Source organism: Drosophila novamexicana, unplaced genomic scaffold (assembly GCF_003285875.2).
Source record: "Drosophila novamexicana strain 15010-1031.04,08,12 unplaced genomic scaffold, DnovRS2.1 tig00000770-arrow-pilon, whole genome shotgun sequence".
NCBI classification, from domain to species: Eukaryota; Metazoa; Arthropoda; class Insecta; order Diptera; family Drosophilidae; genus Drosophila; species Drosophila novamexicana.
The window spans coordinates 1356079-1374961 of record NW_020824821.1 but is presented as its reverse complement, the minus strand read 5'-3'; the positions used below and the strand labels follow the sequence as shown (position 1 = coordinate 1374961).

The window sequence follows — 18883 nt, the reverse complement described above, 5'->3', positions numbered from 1 at the left end:
ACGACAGCCACTTATTAATTCGAAGATAGATAACATTTCAATGATTTTTTTTTTATATTTTGCAGCCATTGATAAAATGAGAAGCGTTACGAAAATGGCTGTTGACCTGTGTTCAATTCGCAGTAAGCGCTATATTGAGCGACCCACCCAGCGCAGTCGACGTCGCTGCTGGCCTACTTGAAAAGCTACTCACCTGCAAATGCAACAACACGCTTGAAATGCAACTGGCTGGCAATTGCGAGTGAGCAAACAGATGAGGTTGTAAAACCAGTAACAAAAAAACAATAAATATGCAAGCGAACAACAACAACAACACACACACATACATAACAGGCAATGCAACAGCTCAACATAGCGAGTGCTCCGCTCCGCTCAGTCAGCGTTGCCGTTGCTGCTGCCGCTTCGCAGCAAAAAGAGGCCACGGCCTGCGCAGCCAAATTGGGGCGAACAGCCAGCACAGAGAGCAAAAATAAAGAAAAAGTAATATAAAAGAAAACAAACACAAATAAACTTTCGCTTATCGATGATTTGCTGCCATTTGCATATCGATATATAGCTCACGCGCAAATATGCATATCGATTACAGTTTATTTTCGCTTAATATTATGTTTATTTTTACCGCTAAATGCAAACAGCTGGCAAAATTGAATGTAGGACTACTTGGCTGCGAATATCCAGCTGCAAGCAGATGCAGCGCTCGTTATCGATGCCAATCATGATCTCCTCGTTGGGCAGCTGGAGAGCATTAAAGAACGCGGATGCCTTGCGTGTGTCCACAGAGCAGGACACCTCCAATGCCGAGGCCGCCGCCGACGACGACTGCGGCTGGTTGACCTTGTGCAGCAGCAGGCGACTAAAGCGAGTTGTGATTGTGGCCATTTCGGACTCGGCCACCAGATTCAGTTCGCCTGTGGCGCTGCCATGGAATATGAGACTGGGCGATATGTTCTTTAGCTTGTCTATCAGACTGCGCAGAAGACGCAGCGAGGGCACACCCAGCACAAGCTGTGTGCTCGGCACCTTGGGCAGGACAAACGAGGGCCAATCGCTCGCCGGGACTACGGTGACGGGCACATCGTGCACCACTTCGCGCGGCTCGGCGGAACTAGGCGACACCACAGAGGCAATCACCGAGATGCAGGGAAATTGTATCTGCTTCAATTTCAACTTGCAGCTGTGCACGCTGCTGCTGGTGCCGGAGCGCAGCACGGCCAAAGCGCGACTTAGATGCATCGCAGACATGACCAGCACTATGAAGTCCTCGTCTGGACGTGCTGGCGTCATTTTGTATTCCGGAAAATAATCTTTGGAACCAATGCTGACCCACACGAGCGGCGATGAGGTCGAGCAATGCTCCTCGTTCACAATGAAATGCATGCGCTCCTGGCCCAATATCATGACGCAATCCTTGGCCAGCTTGGCCAACGTCGCGGCAATAGCCTGGAACTCGCGCATATAGAGCACGTCCAACATCTTGGCACGGAACTTCATGGCAGCCAGCGACCAGTTGCTAAGGGACGCGCCGAACAAATAAGAGAACAACAAAAAAAAAAGAAAGAAAAGAAAAATCAAACGCTGGCTGCCAAAAACAAAACCAAAGAAGTGGAGGAAAAAAGGATAGCAAAACTACACCGAAGCGAAATACGAATAGCTAACACTCTATTCGGTATTCGGTACGTAATAATTAAATAAAATTTGTTATTTTCTTAATTTATCAAGAAACCTTTTCGATCGATAGGGACAAAGTTTATATTTCAATTTCCCCTAACTAAAAAGAAAAGATCATAAAACGAATGTCACAAGCCTGACAGCAGAAAAAAATAAAAAATACGAATGCAGAACGTGACAGACCTGCAACTCGAGACGTCTCCAGGAATAGGACAGAACACTTGGCCTGGCACCCGAGTTCAATGTACAAAGGCGCACTTATACACAAATAAATATACATACACACATGCACACCTAGCTAACTCAGCCAGGCGATGGGCAGACAAAGCGCAGAGCAAGTTCGAGTTGTGTTTTGGATTTTTGAGGGGGCGAAACAGTGTAGAAAGAGTAAAGCAAATGAAACGCATCAATACCAACGCGCTTACCCTCACACACACACTCGCTGTGCATACAAAGCCGCCGTCAGACATACAACACAACACACACACACACACGTAAACAACAGGATTTTGTTTTTATTCGCTGCACTGAAAAAAAAAGGAAGGCGTCTACACCACCAAATTGCCGCAGTGGAAGCGTATTAAAGGACGGTAGCAGCTCCTCACTCTCGAAAACGGAAATCAAATTATGTATATGCCCCCCGTAAGCGGCGGCGGTGGCCAGGCAATTGACTGCTCTGGCGTGTGTTTGGGGTCAAAATATTTTCCTTTTGCAGGTTAATCAACTTTCAAGGTTGAGTTATGCGACACGGTAGCGTTGCCACTTGGTTCATATGATTATGCTATGACTGCATGTATATTCATTAATTTATGGCCAAGTCCGATAAGTTCAGTTATCGATATTCCCAGCACTTAAAAAACATTTATATATGACCTTGGGTTTGGCTATCGCAGGGTTTTCAGTCGTATTATCCCAATTCATGAACAGCTTTAAATCGCGTATGTATTTCATAAGTATGTGTAAGTATATTTAATTCAAATGCCGATCATTGCTTCTGCTGCAGAGCATTACTTGCAAAAATTGAACACGAGTTGCCAATCACCAGAACAAACCTTCAGCGCAACTCAATGCAATGTGACCATAAAAGCTACACAACTACTTACAAACGAACGAACACACACACATATATATATATATATACAAACAGCGCAGCACAATGCAAACTGAAAGCCATATAAAAAGCTGACAAGAGGCCAAAATTAAATACAAATAAAATAAAATACGGTGCGCATGAAATTCAACGTGACTGCATTGAGGGAGGCACACATCACACACACGCACATTTAGCCGCTGAGCATAAATAAAAGAGAAAGTAAAAACTTAATAAGATGCTGCGCATCAGTCAGAAAAAAATGAAGCATTCATATAGATTATTAGATTATGTGTAATACATATATACAGATAATAAGAAATAGAATTGAACAAATGTCTTTATATACACACACAACACACAGTCACTTGGTAGGGCACCCTACACTAACTGCGCCGATCAGCGTTGCCAACCAAGTTAAGAACGTTGACGAACACGTCCCTATTACCCAAATTATAATATGGATAACTTAGAATACAATATCTACCAGCTAAATAGACGTTATAACTCTGAATGCAAAAGAGCAGCAGACAACTTTCTTGTCGTTTTTAACCAATAGCTATTGTAAAAATCAATATCGTTTGCTTTACCTCACACACAGTTTTATGGTCGCGCACTCTATTGCACTGGGATTCGGCGTTTTTTTTTGCAAATTCTCTTGCACAGGTTGACAAAATGTTTTATCAAGTACTTGTTGAAATCAATAAATGCACCGAAACGTTTCCAAAATGGTCTAAAAAGCAATAAAAAATGCAAATGGTCGACATTTTGTTTTCTGTCTGTGTGAGACAGGCCACTCGCTGCTGCTGATTCGACGAAATACACAAATGTGAGTGCGTGTATGTATATGCAATCTGTGTGTGTGTGTCTCGTTTGAGTGGCCAGCGGAGCACCAAGGAGCAAAATTTTGCTGAGTGATCGCAATATGTCATATATACTGCATTTACATAACCGTTTTGGACACGAAAGCTATGCATTAATGTTTCACTTACCTTTTGGCTATTTGTTTAGAATGATTTGCACAATTTTCACAGTTTTCTCTTATTAATTTCCACACGTAACAAAACTCCGACTCCGACTCTGCTGTCAACAGCACAGGTCACACTGTTCACGAAAACGGTGTTACCAAAATGCGCAAAGTAAAATATCATTAAACTGACTATGAATAATCGATACATCGACATAGATTAGTCTTGCACAATGTGTTGCGATACCAGCACTAGCTGGTAGCAGCAGTTGCAGTTATGCGTGACAATGTCTTCTCTGTTTACATATATCGTATCGTTTCGTGTGGTGGAAAACGATAAATTATCATCAACCCTAATTATTGTAACTTGTATTATTTACAAGAAAAAAACAGCCCGCGCACAGCTAAAACATTTGCGTAGTTTTATACCTAATCAAATTCAAGTTGTATATAAGCAAACAAAATACTGCATGACATAGTTAAGCACACACATAACACACACGCACACCCTATTCTACGTGCAAGCAGCGACGCTCCCAATAAGAACGCGCCAACAACAACAATAAAAAGCCAACAACAAGCGGCTTATCAACAACAGCAGCAGCAACAGCAGCAGCGACAGCAACAACAACAGGTAAAGTAGCATTAATTACAATTGTAGAGTCAAACATCAGCAAGCTTAAATTTTGCCTCTCCAGTCAACGATTGTCGCGATCCGCACACAACGCTGTGTGCTGACTAATTTCTGTTGATTCTGTGACGTGTCCCAGTTACCACGATTGCAATGTGCGGCTCACCCAATATAGCTGCCGGCAGCGGCGCCCGGGCACTCATCCTGGTGGGCGGCTATGGCACACGACTGCGTCCGCTGACGCTGAGCACACCCAAGCCCCTGGTGGAGTTCGCCAACAAGCCCATATTGCTGCATCAGCTGGAGGCGCTCGTCGATGCGGGCTGTCGTCAAGTGAGAGTTTCCGCGGCGGCCACAAAAGTTACATAAACAAGTTTCTCTCGAATGTAGGTCATATTGGCGGTCAGCTATCGGGCCGAGCAAATGGAGCAGGAACTGAAAGTGGAAGCGGACAAATTGGGCGTCGAGTTGATCTTTTCACATGAAAGCGAACCCCTGGGCACAGCCGGCCCCCTGGCGCTGGCCAAGCCACTATTGACAGCCAGTGCGGAACCATTCTTTGTCCTTAACTCGGATGTTATTTGTGATTTCCCGTTCAAGCAGCTAATGCAGTTCCATCGCAATCATGGCAAACAAGGCACCATTGTGGTGACCAAAGTCGAGGAGCCCTCCAAATATGGTGTTGTGCTCTACGATGAGCTCGGCTGCATTAAGAATTTCATTGAGAAACCGCAAGAGTTTGTCAGCAACAAAATCAACGCGGGCATTTACATATTCAATCCCACCGTGCTGGACCGCATCGAGGTGAAGCCCACGTCTATTGAGAAGGAAGTGTTTCCGGACATGGCGCTGCAGCAGGAGCTCTATGCCATGGAACTGAACGGTTTCTGGATGGATATTGGACAACCCAAAGACTTTCTTACCGGTGCGTTCCCTCTGAACCTGAATCATAGTCGTCAGCTATCTTCCGTTTGGCCTTATCAGCAGAACTGCGAAGTGTCTAATCATTTGTTGTGCCCAACACCAACTTTTATCTGATTTCTTGGAATCGGCGGCAGCCAATGATAGACCAAATGCATGATAGAACGTTTCTAATGAGCTCTATTAGCTGATAAACGGATGCCGCGTGGGGGTGTGTTCAGGGCAGCAAGTTGAGTCGATCTAAAACTAAAACTGTTACGAAAACAACAAAATTTAGAGACTGTAAATATGGAATATACATGCTCGTATATTTTATCATTAACTTCGATATCTCCTTTAATATTTCACGTTGTCTTCCCCAAATCTCCCATAAATAGAACTTATTTTTAAAAGCAGTCATGCCCACTTTTTAAATGTCAGACAAAAGTCCTTTAAATTTCATAAAGATCGGATAATGGAAATTATCAAGATTAATGGAGATTATCCAAAAAGTCATATAGGGCATTTGTGTTAGCTTAGAGCAGGGTAATCTTCTAGTCGGGCACTTCCGACTATAACACACTTACTTGTTTTATATTATTTCCTTTCTGCTGCAGGTATGTGCCTCTACCTCAGCTCGCTGCGACAGAAGCAATCGACCAAGCTGTACACAGGATCCGGCGTCGTTGGCAATGTGCTGGTCGATCCGTCGGCCAAGATTGGCGAGGGCTGTCGCATCGGACCAAATGTAACCATTGGGCCCGATGTGGTCATCGAAGATGGCGTTTGCATCAAGCGTTCGACCATACTGAAAGGTGCCATTGTACGCTCGCACTCCTGGCTGGACTCCTGCATTGTGGGCTGGCGCAGCACCGTCGGGCGCTGGGTGCGCATCGAGGGCATCACCGTACTGGGCGAGGATGTTATCGTTAAGGACGAGCTGTACGTGAACGGCGGCCAGGTGCTGCCGCACAAGAGCATTGCGGCTAGCGTGCCCGAGCCCCAGATCATCATGTGAATCTGGAAGCAGTTACTCCAATTAGTGTGGCCTACTGTAAATATTATTAATTATTTCATTTTCGTATGCGACATTTGCCTTGTCTCTGTTTAAATGTTTCTAACGTTTAAGCCGAATGTTTGTCAATATTCTAAACACAAAAACAACAAAAAAAAAAAAAAAACAAAAACATTTCCATTAATTAGCCTGGCTAAAATATAGTCTTAAGGACTTTGAAGCTGCGGGAAGAACGAAAAAGAAAAGAAAAGAAAACCAGTTGAGTTAGCGGCATTTTGACCAAAAAACTTGTTCACCAAACGAAGCATAAGTTTTTTTTATAATAATCTAAATTGTAGTCAAATATATATGTATTATTAATATAAAAAAACAAAACAAAGTCTACTCTTACTATTATTATACCCTGAACCCATTAAAAATGGGTAAAAAGGTCATATTGTATTTGTGCAAAATCCAAATGTATGTAACAGGCAGAAGGAAGCATCTCCGACCCCATAAAGTATATATATATTCTTGATCAGCAACAATACCCGAGACGATCTAGCCATGTCCGTCTGTCTGTCCGTCTGTCCGTATATGAACGCAAGGACTTGAAACTTGACTTGAAATTTTAGATGTAGATGCTCCTAGCTCCCGCGCAGATCGAGTTTATTTCCGATAATCGATAACTTACTCCGTTTCCAAGCAATCGATAAAAATCGATATCGATATCCTGTTTTTTGGGCAATTTTGGTAAATAATAAGAGCTAGAGTCACCAAACTTGACATATAGCTTCTAAAATAGAGTATATATATGCATTTGATGTTGGACGAAGAGGGTTCAGGGTATTCCCTAGTCGGGAGCTCCCGACTAGACCCTCTTACTTGTTATTATTATTATTATCATCATCATCATTATTATTATTATCATCATCATCATTATTATTATTATCATCACCATCATTAAAATTATTATTTTCACTAATTAACGATAAATGTGAGTATATCAAGATAAATATTCTGCGTGAAATTTACCGCTTGGGATCATCTATAAAAGAGTGGACCGACAAGCGTGAGGTTGCTGGCTCAAATCGAGCGGTATTCAGTTTGTATATGAGCTTTTCATTCACAAAAAAAAATCAATAATAATCAATTAAAAAGCAAACAAAATAATGTTAAATGAATAATGTTTGCAATAATAAATAAAACATCTTTTTAGTTAAAAATATTCTTAAATTAATATTCTTTAACTTAGGATTGACTTTTTATATATATATATATAGATCGACAACCCGTCAACCTCAAGTCAACTGTGTTAAGTTCAAAGGTTGCCTAGCAACACCTGCTAGGTGCGCAAAGCACAACAAACACCTGAGATTCGCTGTGGGAAAATGCTGAAAACTCTGAGCAAAACGGATGCACTGCCGCAGAGTCTGCTCTGGGAGGATAAAGAAGTCAAATTTGATACCCCACAACTGTGAGTTGGTCGATTAAATTAATTAATCATCAATCATAGCCCGCAATTACTTTTACAGCCAAACGCGTCTTCGCGGCGGCGAGAAAATATTGGATACGATTTACCATATAGAGGACAGCAAGGGCAATCCTGGCGATACGGGCCGACTACTGGTGACCAATCTGCGCATCATTTGGCATTCGCTGGTCCACAAGAAGTTCAATTTGTGTAGGTTTCTCAAGGAATCCTAGCTGTGACAGATTGACCAACTGATTGACTGACTGATTGATTGATGATGTAAGCACAGCCCAAACCGCAAGAGCTGGGGGTGGAAACGTGATTTACGCTTTTCCAAAATGGATGCCTGCTGGATTTGAACCAGCGACCTCACTTTTCCGGCTCTATGTATAGTAAGCTCTGACTGATCGACCGACTGACTGACGATTGATGTTGTTAGCACAGCCCAAGTCGCAAGAGCTGGGGGTGGAAACACTTTTCCAAAATTGATGCCCGCTGCATTTGAACCAGCAACTTTACGTTTGTCTGTCCGAAGCTTTTACACAAATGTCACGCAGGCTCGTGACGTCATTTGCAGATTGAATTTTCCAAAATCCCATCCACTCCCTGTGCAAAAGGAAGCTTTACATTTCTTCCTAGCTCTTACGGTTTTCGCTGTGTGTTAATCACCAAGCCGAGGGGAGACTCTCTTGGATATATATAACCTATTGATTGCTCAATCCATAGCCATAGGCTATGCTCGCATAGGCACCACCAACACGCGCCTGGTGCACATGCACACCAAGGGCCGCATACCCAGCCAGGCGCTGTACATTCTGGCCATAAGAAACGAAACGCGATTTGAGTTTCTGTTCACGGACGTATCCGGCGAGACGGCGCGCAGGGATCAGCCGATCTTTGCCAGCGTTTTCGATGTGCATCAGTGCGTCAAGTGAGGGATTTAGCAAACGTTTCCACACTCAATTCTTTTTTATTTCACAGCTTGTATCAGCGCACCTTTCTCTACAGGGATCTGAAGCTGCGCGGTGCCATTGTGCAGGCGGGTCAGCTGATTATAATGCCGGAGGAGCAGGTGTACAGCCAGGTGCAGGGCGTCTGGAATTTGTCCAGTGATCAGGGCAATCTGGGCAGCTTTGTTGTGACCAACATCCGCCTGGTCTGGTTTGCGGATGCCAATGAGACCTTCAATCTGAGCCTGCCTTATCTGCAGATCGAGGCCGTGAGTCCTGTGCTCAGCACTTTACCGAGCGACATCTTTCATATTGGAACACTTCCAGCTGCGCATACGCGAGTCCAAGTATGGCCCGGCTCTTGTCATCCAGACGGCTGAGACGGCCGGCGGCTATGTGTTGGGCTTTCGCATCGATCCCGTCGAGCGTCTTAATGGGCTCTTCAAGGAGCTGGGCTCCCTGCACACTATCTACACGGAGCAGCCGAATTTTGGCGTCCACTACGATCCGTTGGACGCGCGCAAGCGTCAGGCCGCCGCCGCCAAGGAAGCTGCTCAGGCGACACAATTCAAAGTCGAGGAATATCAGGAGCTGAACGAGGGTCACGAGCGCGAAATAAATACCAAGCTGAACAGCTATCTCGCCGCGGGCTCCCTGGCCGGCACGGAGCATGCGACGACGGACCCTATCTATTGCAAGGAGCTGGGCTTTGCCATGGAACGCATACCCGAGGGCTACAAGCTGCAGGATTTGTGGAATGTGATGCCCACAAAGATGGTAACGCTCGACGAGTGAGATTCGGAATAAACTACACTTCAAGAAATTCCTGCCAATTATTCAACCAGTTTTGAAGCTGGAATTTCCAAATTCATTTACAAGTTTCACACTATGTTTAGGACATTTATTCTTGATTAACTCAGGGGCTTAAAGTCCGATCTTTATGAACCGACTCTGCCTTTAAAAATGTGTTTTTTTTTTACAATTTCAGGGCGAGGTATACACAACGTGAAACATTTATAAATTTGTGTTTAGTCTATGAGAGAGCACATAACAAGTTTGATGTGTATAGCTCTGATATTCTTCGAGCTATGCTTAAAAAACCATGTCTTATAATCGATATTTATCGATAATTTCAAAATCGAAAAGGATATCGAAAAAGTAATAGCTCTTTTTGATGTTCTTGAATGTATATAATGAATTTCAAGTCAAGAGCTTTTGAGCTTTCAGAGTTTCGCCTTCAGATTTACAAGGATTAACTCGGCTCGTCATCCTGATCAGGGCTTGGAGCTGCTTCTCTCTGCCTGTTACACGCATTTAAACAAAACCCTTTGAGTTCAGGGCACAAGAATACATAATAGAATAAGAGTTTAACTAAACTTCTGGGTTTTCGATTTCCAAAATAGAAAAATCCACCTACTTTATATACATTTATAATTTTAGATGGTTTTTATTGACGCATACAACTCGCTGTGTGTTTTAAGAAATTTAGCTCTGCGTATTATCCATAGACCGGTATTTTGTTGTTGATTTTTTTTGGAATCAATCGAAACTGTGTCATTAAGTTTAAAATATGGTTTGTCAGTTTAGCTGTTTGCCCGATTCGTTGGTATCTCAGTGCTTAGAAATTATTTAATTGTATTTTAATTTTAGTACTTATTTTTTTGTTTTGTTTTTATCTTGGTTGGGAGAGAGTTGTTTTATTTAAAGCAAAAACACGAATTCTGCTGTCTTTTAGCTTTTTTTGTTATCTCTTCTTTTTTATAAATTAATTCATATCACAACACACAGTTGATTTTACCGGCATGCACTATAATCAATATTTGTATATATATACTATATAGTTTATGTATATATATATTTGTTTTTATTATTTATATGTAAATGAATTGTTTACTTTGTTTTCTAAGCTATAAATTCAAACAAACTTGGTTAATTGTACGAAAATTAAAATTAGTTGTGGCGTTTTTCACTGCATGTCGGTGTTTTTTTTTTTTTTTTTTTTTTGGCCTCAAAGGCATCCTGAAAAGAAAGTTGTTAAGAGCCTAACAAAAATTAGAAATCGCCGTATAAGCAATATATGTAGCTATGTATTTAAAACAAAATATCAGGAATGGCTTAAATTACGATTTCTATTCTTTTCGTGTTTTTTTTTTTTTTTTACATTTTTCTTAACTTGTTTTGCTTTTAGTTTTTACTACCTTTTAATACTTGTTGCTTACTTTTTAAGTTTTGTTTTTCTTTTGTTTTTGTTTTTTAAATTCTTAAAGGTTTTATTTTTGTTTATCTTCTTCTTTTTTTTTTGTGTATCAGTTGCCCTTAAATGAGTGGTTTTTCTTTGTAATATTCGTTTAGTTTTTCATCAGTCTTGAAGACCAGTTTATATTATTATTATTAAATATATATATTATATTATTTTAAGACATATTTAGTTGAAGCAAGTGAAGTTGCCTCGGCAACTGCTGACCAAAGTAAACAAAAATTTACAAGAATTATAAACATAAAATATGATAAATTTAAAGCTAAATTAACAATTAGATATCAGACGCGACAAAGAACACAAATAGGGTAAACGACTAAAGAATAAACAAATTGGTCTCGGCCGTAAGCTATAAACAAATGCAAATGCGCAGCTCTGGTTTCTGCTGCTTAGGGGTTGGGTACGAATAGCTCTTATGATAAACATTTTCTTGGGATTTGCCTGTTGTTGTCGTTGTTATTGTTGTTGTTGCCAATTGGCGCTTCACTTGCTTCGATTCCGTTGACGCAAACGGAAAACAATGGAAACGCGTCGCTTAGAATTAAACAGTAACTAGAACCAAAGACTTAGGATTTGTGTTTGTGTTTGTTTGTTTTCTATGTTACACAGCAATTTTGAGCATTGGATTACAAAACAAGCCTTGATGTCGTTCCAATGGCCAACCGTGCACATAGACAGAGAGATAGGTATGTGGGTAGGGTTTGCTGCTTAGTTGCTGCTGTTGGAGATCTGTAGACGCGCTCGCTGACGTGTCATGGGCGGCGAGTGGCGCATTGGCGATATGGAATTGCCCCTGCGTCGCTTCCGCTTGGGCGCTGCAGTTGCAGCTGCAGCAGTCGCTGCAGTAGCTGTGCCGGCTACCTTGGCTGCTGGAGTTATTCCGGCTGCTGCTGCTGATCCTGTTTTGCGACGTCTTTTGGTCGTTAGCAGCGGTGCGCGGCGTCGACGCTTTGCGGTCGCTGCCTTTGGCTTGGCTGTGACTGTGACTTCGCCTGAGCCTGTGCCTGAGGTTAGTGTGTTGCTGCTGTCCTTGGTGTGGCCCTGTGGTTGAGTGGGCTCATGTGGCACAAAAGCGGACGCGGTGGCATGTTGTGGCAATGTCAGTGTGCTGCAAGAGCGAGAAGCCGGCGCTATGCTTAGAGCTGGAGTGCTTTAATCATAAACTACGACAGCTTACCTGAGCTTTGGTTTAAGTGCCTGCTCCTGCTCCTTGTGTGCTGGATCCTCTTCGTACTCCTCCTCGTCGTCGTCATCGGCATCGCTGTACACATTTGCAGCGGGCGGCATAAATTTGGGTCGCTTCAGTTCAAAGCCGCGTGCTTTGTTGCTAAAATGGACAGACATTGTTATGGCTGAAGTGAAACTGAGAGAATGCTTACATTTTGATGGGTGTTATGGGCATGGGCCGTATGGGCTTGAATAGACACAGATCCATGAGTAAGCTGTCTGTGCTGGCATTACGTTTGCGCGCCGTTGCCGAGCGATGCAGCATGGATGGCGCCACCGTAAACTGCCGCAAATAGGCAGCCGTGGCCGCCACATATGGCTGACTGAGCACAAGCTGGCGATTGCTGCTGCTACTGCTGCTGGCGCTGGAGCTGGAGGTGGTGCCTGAGCCAGAGCCGGAGCTGGAGACGGTAACGGAGCTCATGATGCCGCCGGCGCCAATCAGCTTGCGTTTCAGGCTATGGCTATGACTGTGACTGCTGCCTCCCTCTGTTGCCGGCGGTGCTAAAACTGGCGTCGAGGCATTCAAGACCAGCGCCTTTTGCACCGTGTCCTTGATGAATTCGGTGCCGCGATGCAGGCGCACTGAGAGCGTTTTCATCAGCGCACAGGCCGCATTGCTGGCTATGCTGCTGGCGGTTGTGGGACGAGCCGCCAGCGTGCCCGCTGCTCCAATTGTTTGGGTGGGTGTGCTCGTGCCTGCGCTGACATTGTTGTTGTTGTTGTTGCTACTGCTGCTATTGTTGTTGTTGTTATTGTTAATCTTGCGCGACGCGCTCGAGTCGTAGGTATAGGGCGCTGGTTGCCCGGCTGCCGCCAGCAACATTCTTATTGCTGGTAAATGCAGCTGCCCACTGCTCCTGCTGCTGCTCCGCCTGCTCCCACTCCTGCCTCCACTAGTTGTTGTTGCTCCGTCAGCTGCTGCTTTGCTGGCGACTTTAACATGCCCGGCGTTTGATTTTCCTTTGTCTCACGCACAATTATTTCATCAAATTATTTTAACATTTTTTGTTTTTTTGTTTTTACCTATTTGCACTTGTGTCTGTGTACTTTTTGTGTTCGTCTCGCTTCTTCTTCTTCTTTTCAGTTTTGCCAGTTTCGGCTTGCACGCTGTTTCGTACAACTACACACTACTACAAATTTATTCAACATACTTCTACTACTACTTTGCCTTCCATTGTGGCTGCTTTTTTTTTACTTGGCATTTACCGGTCCTAATTGTATCACTATTTTATGCACAATCACTTTGTGGTCTTCCCGTTGTTATCAATTTTGCTTTCACATCACTGTTTGCACTTCGTTTATTGTTAATTGCATTTGTTTTGTTGTCGTTTTTTGCCAGAAACGAGGAAATTTTTACGTTTTGCTATGTTTTACACCTCACTACTGCATGTTCATTCATCAGCAGCTGTAGTCTCTTGCTGTATTCACCACACTGAGCTGATGGCTTGAGAGCTCAACAGTTGCGCCGCAGAGGACTTTGAGCGCTACGCTACTTTACTTTAAAAATGCAGCTGGCCGATTGGTGTTTCTTAAACAAGAAATTCACCCTTATTTGACCTTATATTGTTTTTTCGTTAATACGTGTATTTAATATTTGACAAACATCTGCAGAAAATATTTAATTTCAGTATGCAGTGTGTACACACATGTATCTAAATTCCAATTTCCCTCAACCTGGGTGACAAATTTCTTTCTAATATCAATTTAAAATTTTATATAATGCTTGATTAATTTTATCATTAATAGTGCATAGTAACTGACATCATTTTTTTTTGTGCTTAAATTGCTTGTTTGCTGCTCATTACGCGGTTTTTATTTTGAGCACAATAAGTGTGACCAAATTTAGGGAACACAAATTGGACGTGCTTTACTTTATTTCAACTAGGTGGCAGCACTGACACATAGCTACGCAGCGGCATATTAGATTTAAAATGGTAATTTTCGAGAAAATCATTTGACACAATTATTACAAATACACCAAGTACTTTGATAGAGACTAACATGTTGTGGCCATTTAAGCTGCTTTTACTCCATTTTTTTAGCTCCTTTGACTTGCCGCCGTTTGCTGTGCTGTTCAATAAACATTAAGCTTCATTTTAAATAAAATAATTGAAGCTACTGTGCGCTGGCGCAAAAGCCAATCTTTAATCATAGATCGCGCATCGGTATCAAGTTTATTATGGCTAAATAATTGCCAAAGCGCATGCGGTGCACAATTTACGAGTACGCGGAGTCACGCTTCGGACTGGTTCCTCTGGATACCACCTAGGGATGCGCCGCAGCAGCCGCTGCCGCTGTCGCTGTCGCTGCCGCTGCTGCTGCTGCTGCTGCTGCTGCTGTGACAGAAGTGTTTTTTGGCATGTCAAATGGCCGTTGAGCTGCACCCGTTTCGCCGCCCTCTCAGCCATTGACTGGCCTTTAATAACATTATGAAAACGCGTGTTTTACAGCTCATCAGAGTCGAAACGTTGCCGCATTGTTGGCATTTTTTTGTGCACTCTTTTTGGCCCGTCCGTCTGTCCCCGCCAGTCCTTCTGTCCGTCTGTTCGCCTGCCAAGAGTCAAGTCCTCGCACCGCTGGAGGTCGCTTGGGGGTCGTCGTCATCGTCGACAGCGGCGCCCTCCCATTGCGGCACCATGCAGCCACGCGCGTCGCCTTCTGCGCAACCGCAACCACAAAAGCCAGAAGCAACTACACACTCACACACACACACACACACACACACCCATTGACATACACATGCATGTATGTATATATCTGTGTATATATAAAGCTGGACAGGCGTTGGCTGTGCCCGCGCAGGCTATAATTTTCCAATATGCAAATGTGTTGTGCGCGTTGCCTCAAAATGGCGCAGCGGATGCCGAACGCACGTGGGACGCAGCCACAAGGCAAACGGAAAGACGCGAAACGCTTGCAAACGACTGCAAAATACCCTGTTTATGGCGTAGCAGCCAAAAGGGTGCAAAACGATTTTAAGTAGCTAAAAAAAAACTTAAAAAATGCCAACCAACCAAAACCAGAGTAAAAATAAACAAATTAATATTTACCAATATTAAATTATTAAATTTTTTATTGTTACGGCCCATTTCCTTGAACTGATAACGATTATATATAATATATATATACTATACAAATACAATCGAATTGCCAAGTTAAGTAACTGCAGCTAGAGGACTATGACTCATATAGATTAGGGCAGGTCGCATGACCTCTAAAGGGCGTGGCCAAGGTCTTATAAACCATACATTATACAAGTTTTTAGTCTGCAGCTACAATAGAACGCACAGACATAGCGCAAATAAAACCGAATATACCCCATTTCACACTCTGAACAGAGTACATAATAAGCAGCGGCCAACTGGCGTCGTGCGCTCATTAAGGACATAGAGAAGTTGAGGTCCTTCGAGCCGAGTGGCCAACCATTGACAATTATGCAATTTTGCGGAACGACTAAACAAATTATTTTCACTAAATTAAATCTTAACTCGTGCTGGGCGCACTTTTTTTTTATTTGATTTGATTTTTTTTTTGGGCAACACGTATGCCTCCTAACCTCAATTATGGGCTATGAAAATCTTCAGGCGTGATGAGTGGCTGTGGATTGACATGTGGCCCGCTGCTGCTGCTGCTGCTGCTGCTGCTGGCTTCAAGATCTTGGGCGCAGCTGCGACGATGCGCGACGGCCGCGACGGCGTCTCCTGTTGAGTTATCCAAGAAGCGCGTGCTTTAACAAAGCGCCCAACAAAAAAAACTTGACGCAAACGCATTTGACATTAACACAGACAAAAGCTGCGTGCTGTGAGGCTCAAGTAAGCGTAAGAACAGGGCCTAACAGCACAGCGAATTTTAAGCCCGCCTTATTAGAGGCGAATTAAAAGCCTTCTATTGAAAGTTGGCATGTGACATCAGCTAAGCTATAGAACATAGTTGGCCCCACAATTATGGCTGCTAAACATATGGGAAATTATAATTAGCTGTACTCTTAACGATTTCCCATTTGCAGCTAATGAACTTTAACAATGTTTGGTTGTTTATAATCAAGAAATCGGAATGCACATGATAAATGATTATTGAATATACACTCAAACAAAAATTTGTGCGCAACAAATTTAGCGCATTGTTTTCGTAAAACGAATTGTTCAATGCACAACTCGATTTAGATCATCCCTCTCTCTCTCTCTCTCTCTCTCTCTCTCTCTCTCTCTCTCTCGTTCTATCTCTAATTCTCTGGCGATTTCAATTACAGTTGCCTGGGCCTCCACTTGTTCGCAAGTGTGAATTGTGTTCTGAAGTGGGTTTTTCTTGGGCTCTTTTTTTTTTTTGGTTATGAAATAACCATAAATCATGGCACAAATGAAGTTCAGCATTTGAGTTTTTTGTTTTTTTTTTCTTCTATTTTTTTGTTGGGGGCTAGCTACAACCCTCGCTGCCATATTTTATTTCTCATCTATTTTTCGTTTCTTTATTGTAAAGTGTAACATTGATTAAGCATTATTAGCGCTTATTGTTGTTGTTATTGTTGTTGTTGTTGTTGTTGTTTTATTCTCTCTATTCTGCTCGAAGTTCCATTGTAGACACATTGGCCGCATCCGCGTTGTTTTTCTGTTGTGCACAGTGGGACACTTTCCATCATCAACACTTTGGAATGATGGAACGTTTCGTTGGCCAGGTCTGGCAGAGCGCTTCCCCCCTCCCCACACGCCCCCCCTCAAGCATCTAGACGATGCGCCTGCGCCATTTGGGGGGCCCGAACATATTGATATATGTCTATTTGTAAATCAAAATTGATTTGCTTTATAGCATGGGATAATGAAGTTTTTTAATGAACTGATGGACGCGAAAACAAAGAGAAACCAAGCGTAGTTGGGTTTTGTAGTAAGAGGATTATGAGAATTATTTTCCTATCGAGCCGTGAGGCTTTCTAACTAGTCATAAATTTAGATAAGTTAACTTAAGCCGGCCAAAAGTATTTTTTAATTAAATTTCATATGATTTTGAACCAACAGTTTTCCACCCAATTTTCAGGCGAGTTTGGGTTTTGCGAAAAGTTTGGGCCACGTCTCCAACGAATTTTCTTAAGGATCTTTGAAACTGAGCTTGATGCTAAATTGGATAAAAAGCAATAAAGTCTTATGGAAACACTTTCCGCCCATCTTTCACATTGTCGGCTGAAAATATTCAGAGTAGCATGAAATTTTCCAAATTACTATGAATTAACATTACAGGAGATAGATATTGTGAAAAATTCAGCTGCCTAGCTCTTACGGTACGCGCTGAGCGTTGATCAGCCAATCATTTAGTAAAAATAGTTTTACATATATAGATATAATGTTCTAATACTGTACTTCTTGCAATACATCTGAAGAAATAAATATTGTTAAAAACTCGGCTGCCTAGCTTTTACGGTATTCGCTGAGAGTTAATCATTCATCAGTCAGTCAATCAGTCAATTTAATGTTCTAATCGTTTATAAAGTATACATCTCAAGAAAAGTGCACATCTTTTAAAAAAATACAGCTCCTTCGGTTTTATCTGTGCGTACGATATCGATCAGTCAGCCAGTCAATCAGTCAGGAAAAATGATTGAACACATGTAGAAATAATGTTTTAATAGTGTACCTTTTACAATAGACATTATCAATCAGTCAGTCAGTCAATCAGTCAGGAAAAATAGTTTTATTTAGGTACCCATAAAGTTCTAGTACTTAAAATACAAATATGTTCTTGAGTCTTTCCACAATTTTATATCCATTTTTCCGCTCTTTTTTGCCAAGTGGTTCCAAAATTTGATTTCTTGCCTTCAGGCGAGTTTGGTCTAATAAATCATAGCCAAAATGCTGAGGAGCAGTGCTGCCAAAAAGATGACAAAACAAATAATGCAAATATAAAAGAAGCGGCCAAAAAGAGACGCCGACAGCAGGGGCTGGGCAGCAGCACGAAGCGGCCATTAGTCAAAGCGAAGGGCAGAGTTGGCCAATAAAATTGCCGGAGAGATGGCCATAAAATCGGCGGAGATGGCCGAAAGGGGCCACCGTTGGACACAGTTGCCAAAAAGCGCCACAACAACTCGAATAAAAGTTATGTGGAAAATTGATTTTGCGGTAGCCGAGGCAATAAATGTTTTGCCCAAATGCTAAATACGAGCTAAACACGACAAGGAGAGTGCAGCACGAGGAGGCAGTCGGCAGGAGGAGGACACGCAAATCAACTGAGCAACTGGATTTGTGGTCTTGCGCAGTGCATGGAAAGCCTTTTGACAAAGTGAGAAATATGCATGGCAACAACAACACCAACAACAACGGCAGCAACAACAACAAGGAGCAACAACAATCATCGGCCAGGACACAGGACATATGGGCCAGAACGAGAGCCAAGAGTGTGGCCGAGAGACTGCATTGGAGGAAATATGATGACATATCGCGTCATAGTTCAAACGGCAGGGAATCCTCTGATCAATTTTGTACACAGCAAGGCGCCATCTTTTTGTGAGCATTGCACGAGGTTGGACTTTTTGATACCCTCTAGTTAAGATTGCATAGCAAAGGTATTGTTGCGTTCAGCAATTGGCATGTAACAGAAAAGTTCAACCAAGTATTTGTACTCGGTGCAAAGTTCGAATACTCTTAAGCTAAGTACGAACTTTTCATTTTGAGAAAGATAGATAAAGATCTTAAGAAATTTTGCTAATAATAAAAGCCTATAACTTAAAGGACACAAGA

The 18883-nt window shown here is 42.5% G+C and overlaps 4 protein-coding genes across 4 annotated transcripts; 2 read left to right on the top strand and 2 right to left on the bottom strand.

Annotated features, from left to right (window-relative positions):
- Positions 1-511: 511 nt before the first annotated feature.
- On the bottom strand, positions 512-3979 carry LOC115763750 (checkpoint protein HUS1). Its single transcript, XM_030706455.1, has 2 exons — positions 3751-3979; positions 512-1510 (listed from the first exon to the last, which is right to left on the bottom strand). The coding sequence occupies exon 2, from the start codon at positions 1489-1491 to the stop codon at positions 622-624; it is 870 nt and encodes a 289-aa protein (XP_030562315.1). The 5' UTR covers positions 1492-1510; positions 3751-3979; the 3' UTR covers positions 512-621.
- A 132-nt stretch (positions 3980-4111) lies between these two features.
- Positions 4112-6437, top strand: LOC115763749 (mannose-1-phosphate guanyltransferase beta). The gene is made up of 4 exons (XM_030706454.1): positions 4112-4359; positions 4424-4689; positions 4747-5281; positions 5874-6437. The coding sequence occupies exons 2-4, from the start codon at positions 4510-4512 to the stop codon at positions 6272-6274; spliced, it is 1116 nt and encodes a 371-aa protein (XP_030562314.1). The 5' UTR covers positions 4112-4359; positions 4424-4509; the 3' UTR covers positions 6275-6437.
- Positions 6438-7641: 1204 nt separating this feature from the next.
- LOC115763885 (Bardet-Biedl syndrome 5 protein homolog) lies at positions 7642-10334 on the top strand. Its single transcript, XM_030706662.1, has 5 exons — positions 7642-7727; positions 7786-7934; positions 8451-8646; positions 8706-8943; positions 9002-10334. The coding sequence occupies exons 1-5, from the start codon at positions 7642-7644 to the stop codon at positions 9467-9469; spliced, it is 1137 nt and encodes a 378-aa protein (XP_030562522.1). The 3' UTR covers positions 9470-10334.
- A 619-nt stretch (positions 10335-10953) lies between these two features.
- LOC115763833 (uncharacterized protein DDB_G0280205) lies at positions 10954-13723 on the bottom strand. The gene is made up of 3 exons (XM_030706593.1): positions 12311-13723; positions 12109-12258; positions 10954-12039 (listed from the first exon to the last, which is right to left on the bottom strand). Exons 1-3 carry the CDS (start codon positions 12982-12984, stop codon positions 11640-11642), a joined length of 1224 nt encoding a protein of 407 aa, XP_030562453.1. The 5' UTR covers positions 12985-13723; the 3' UTR covers positions 10954-11639.
- Positions 13724-18883: the final 5160 nt, after the last annotated feature.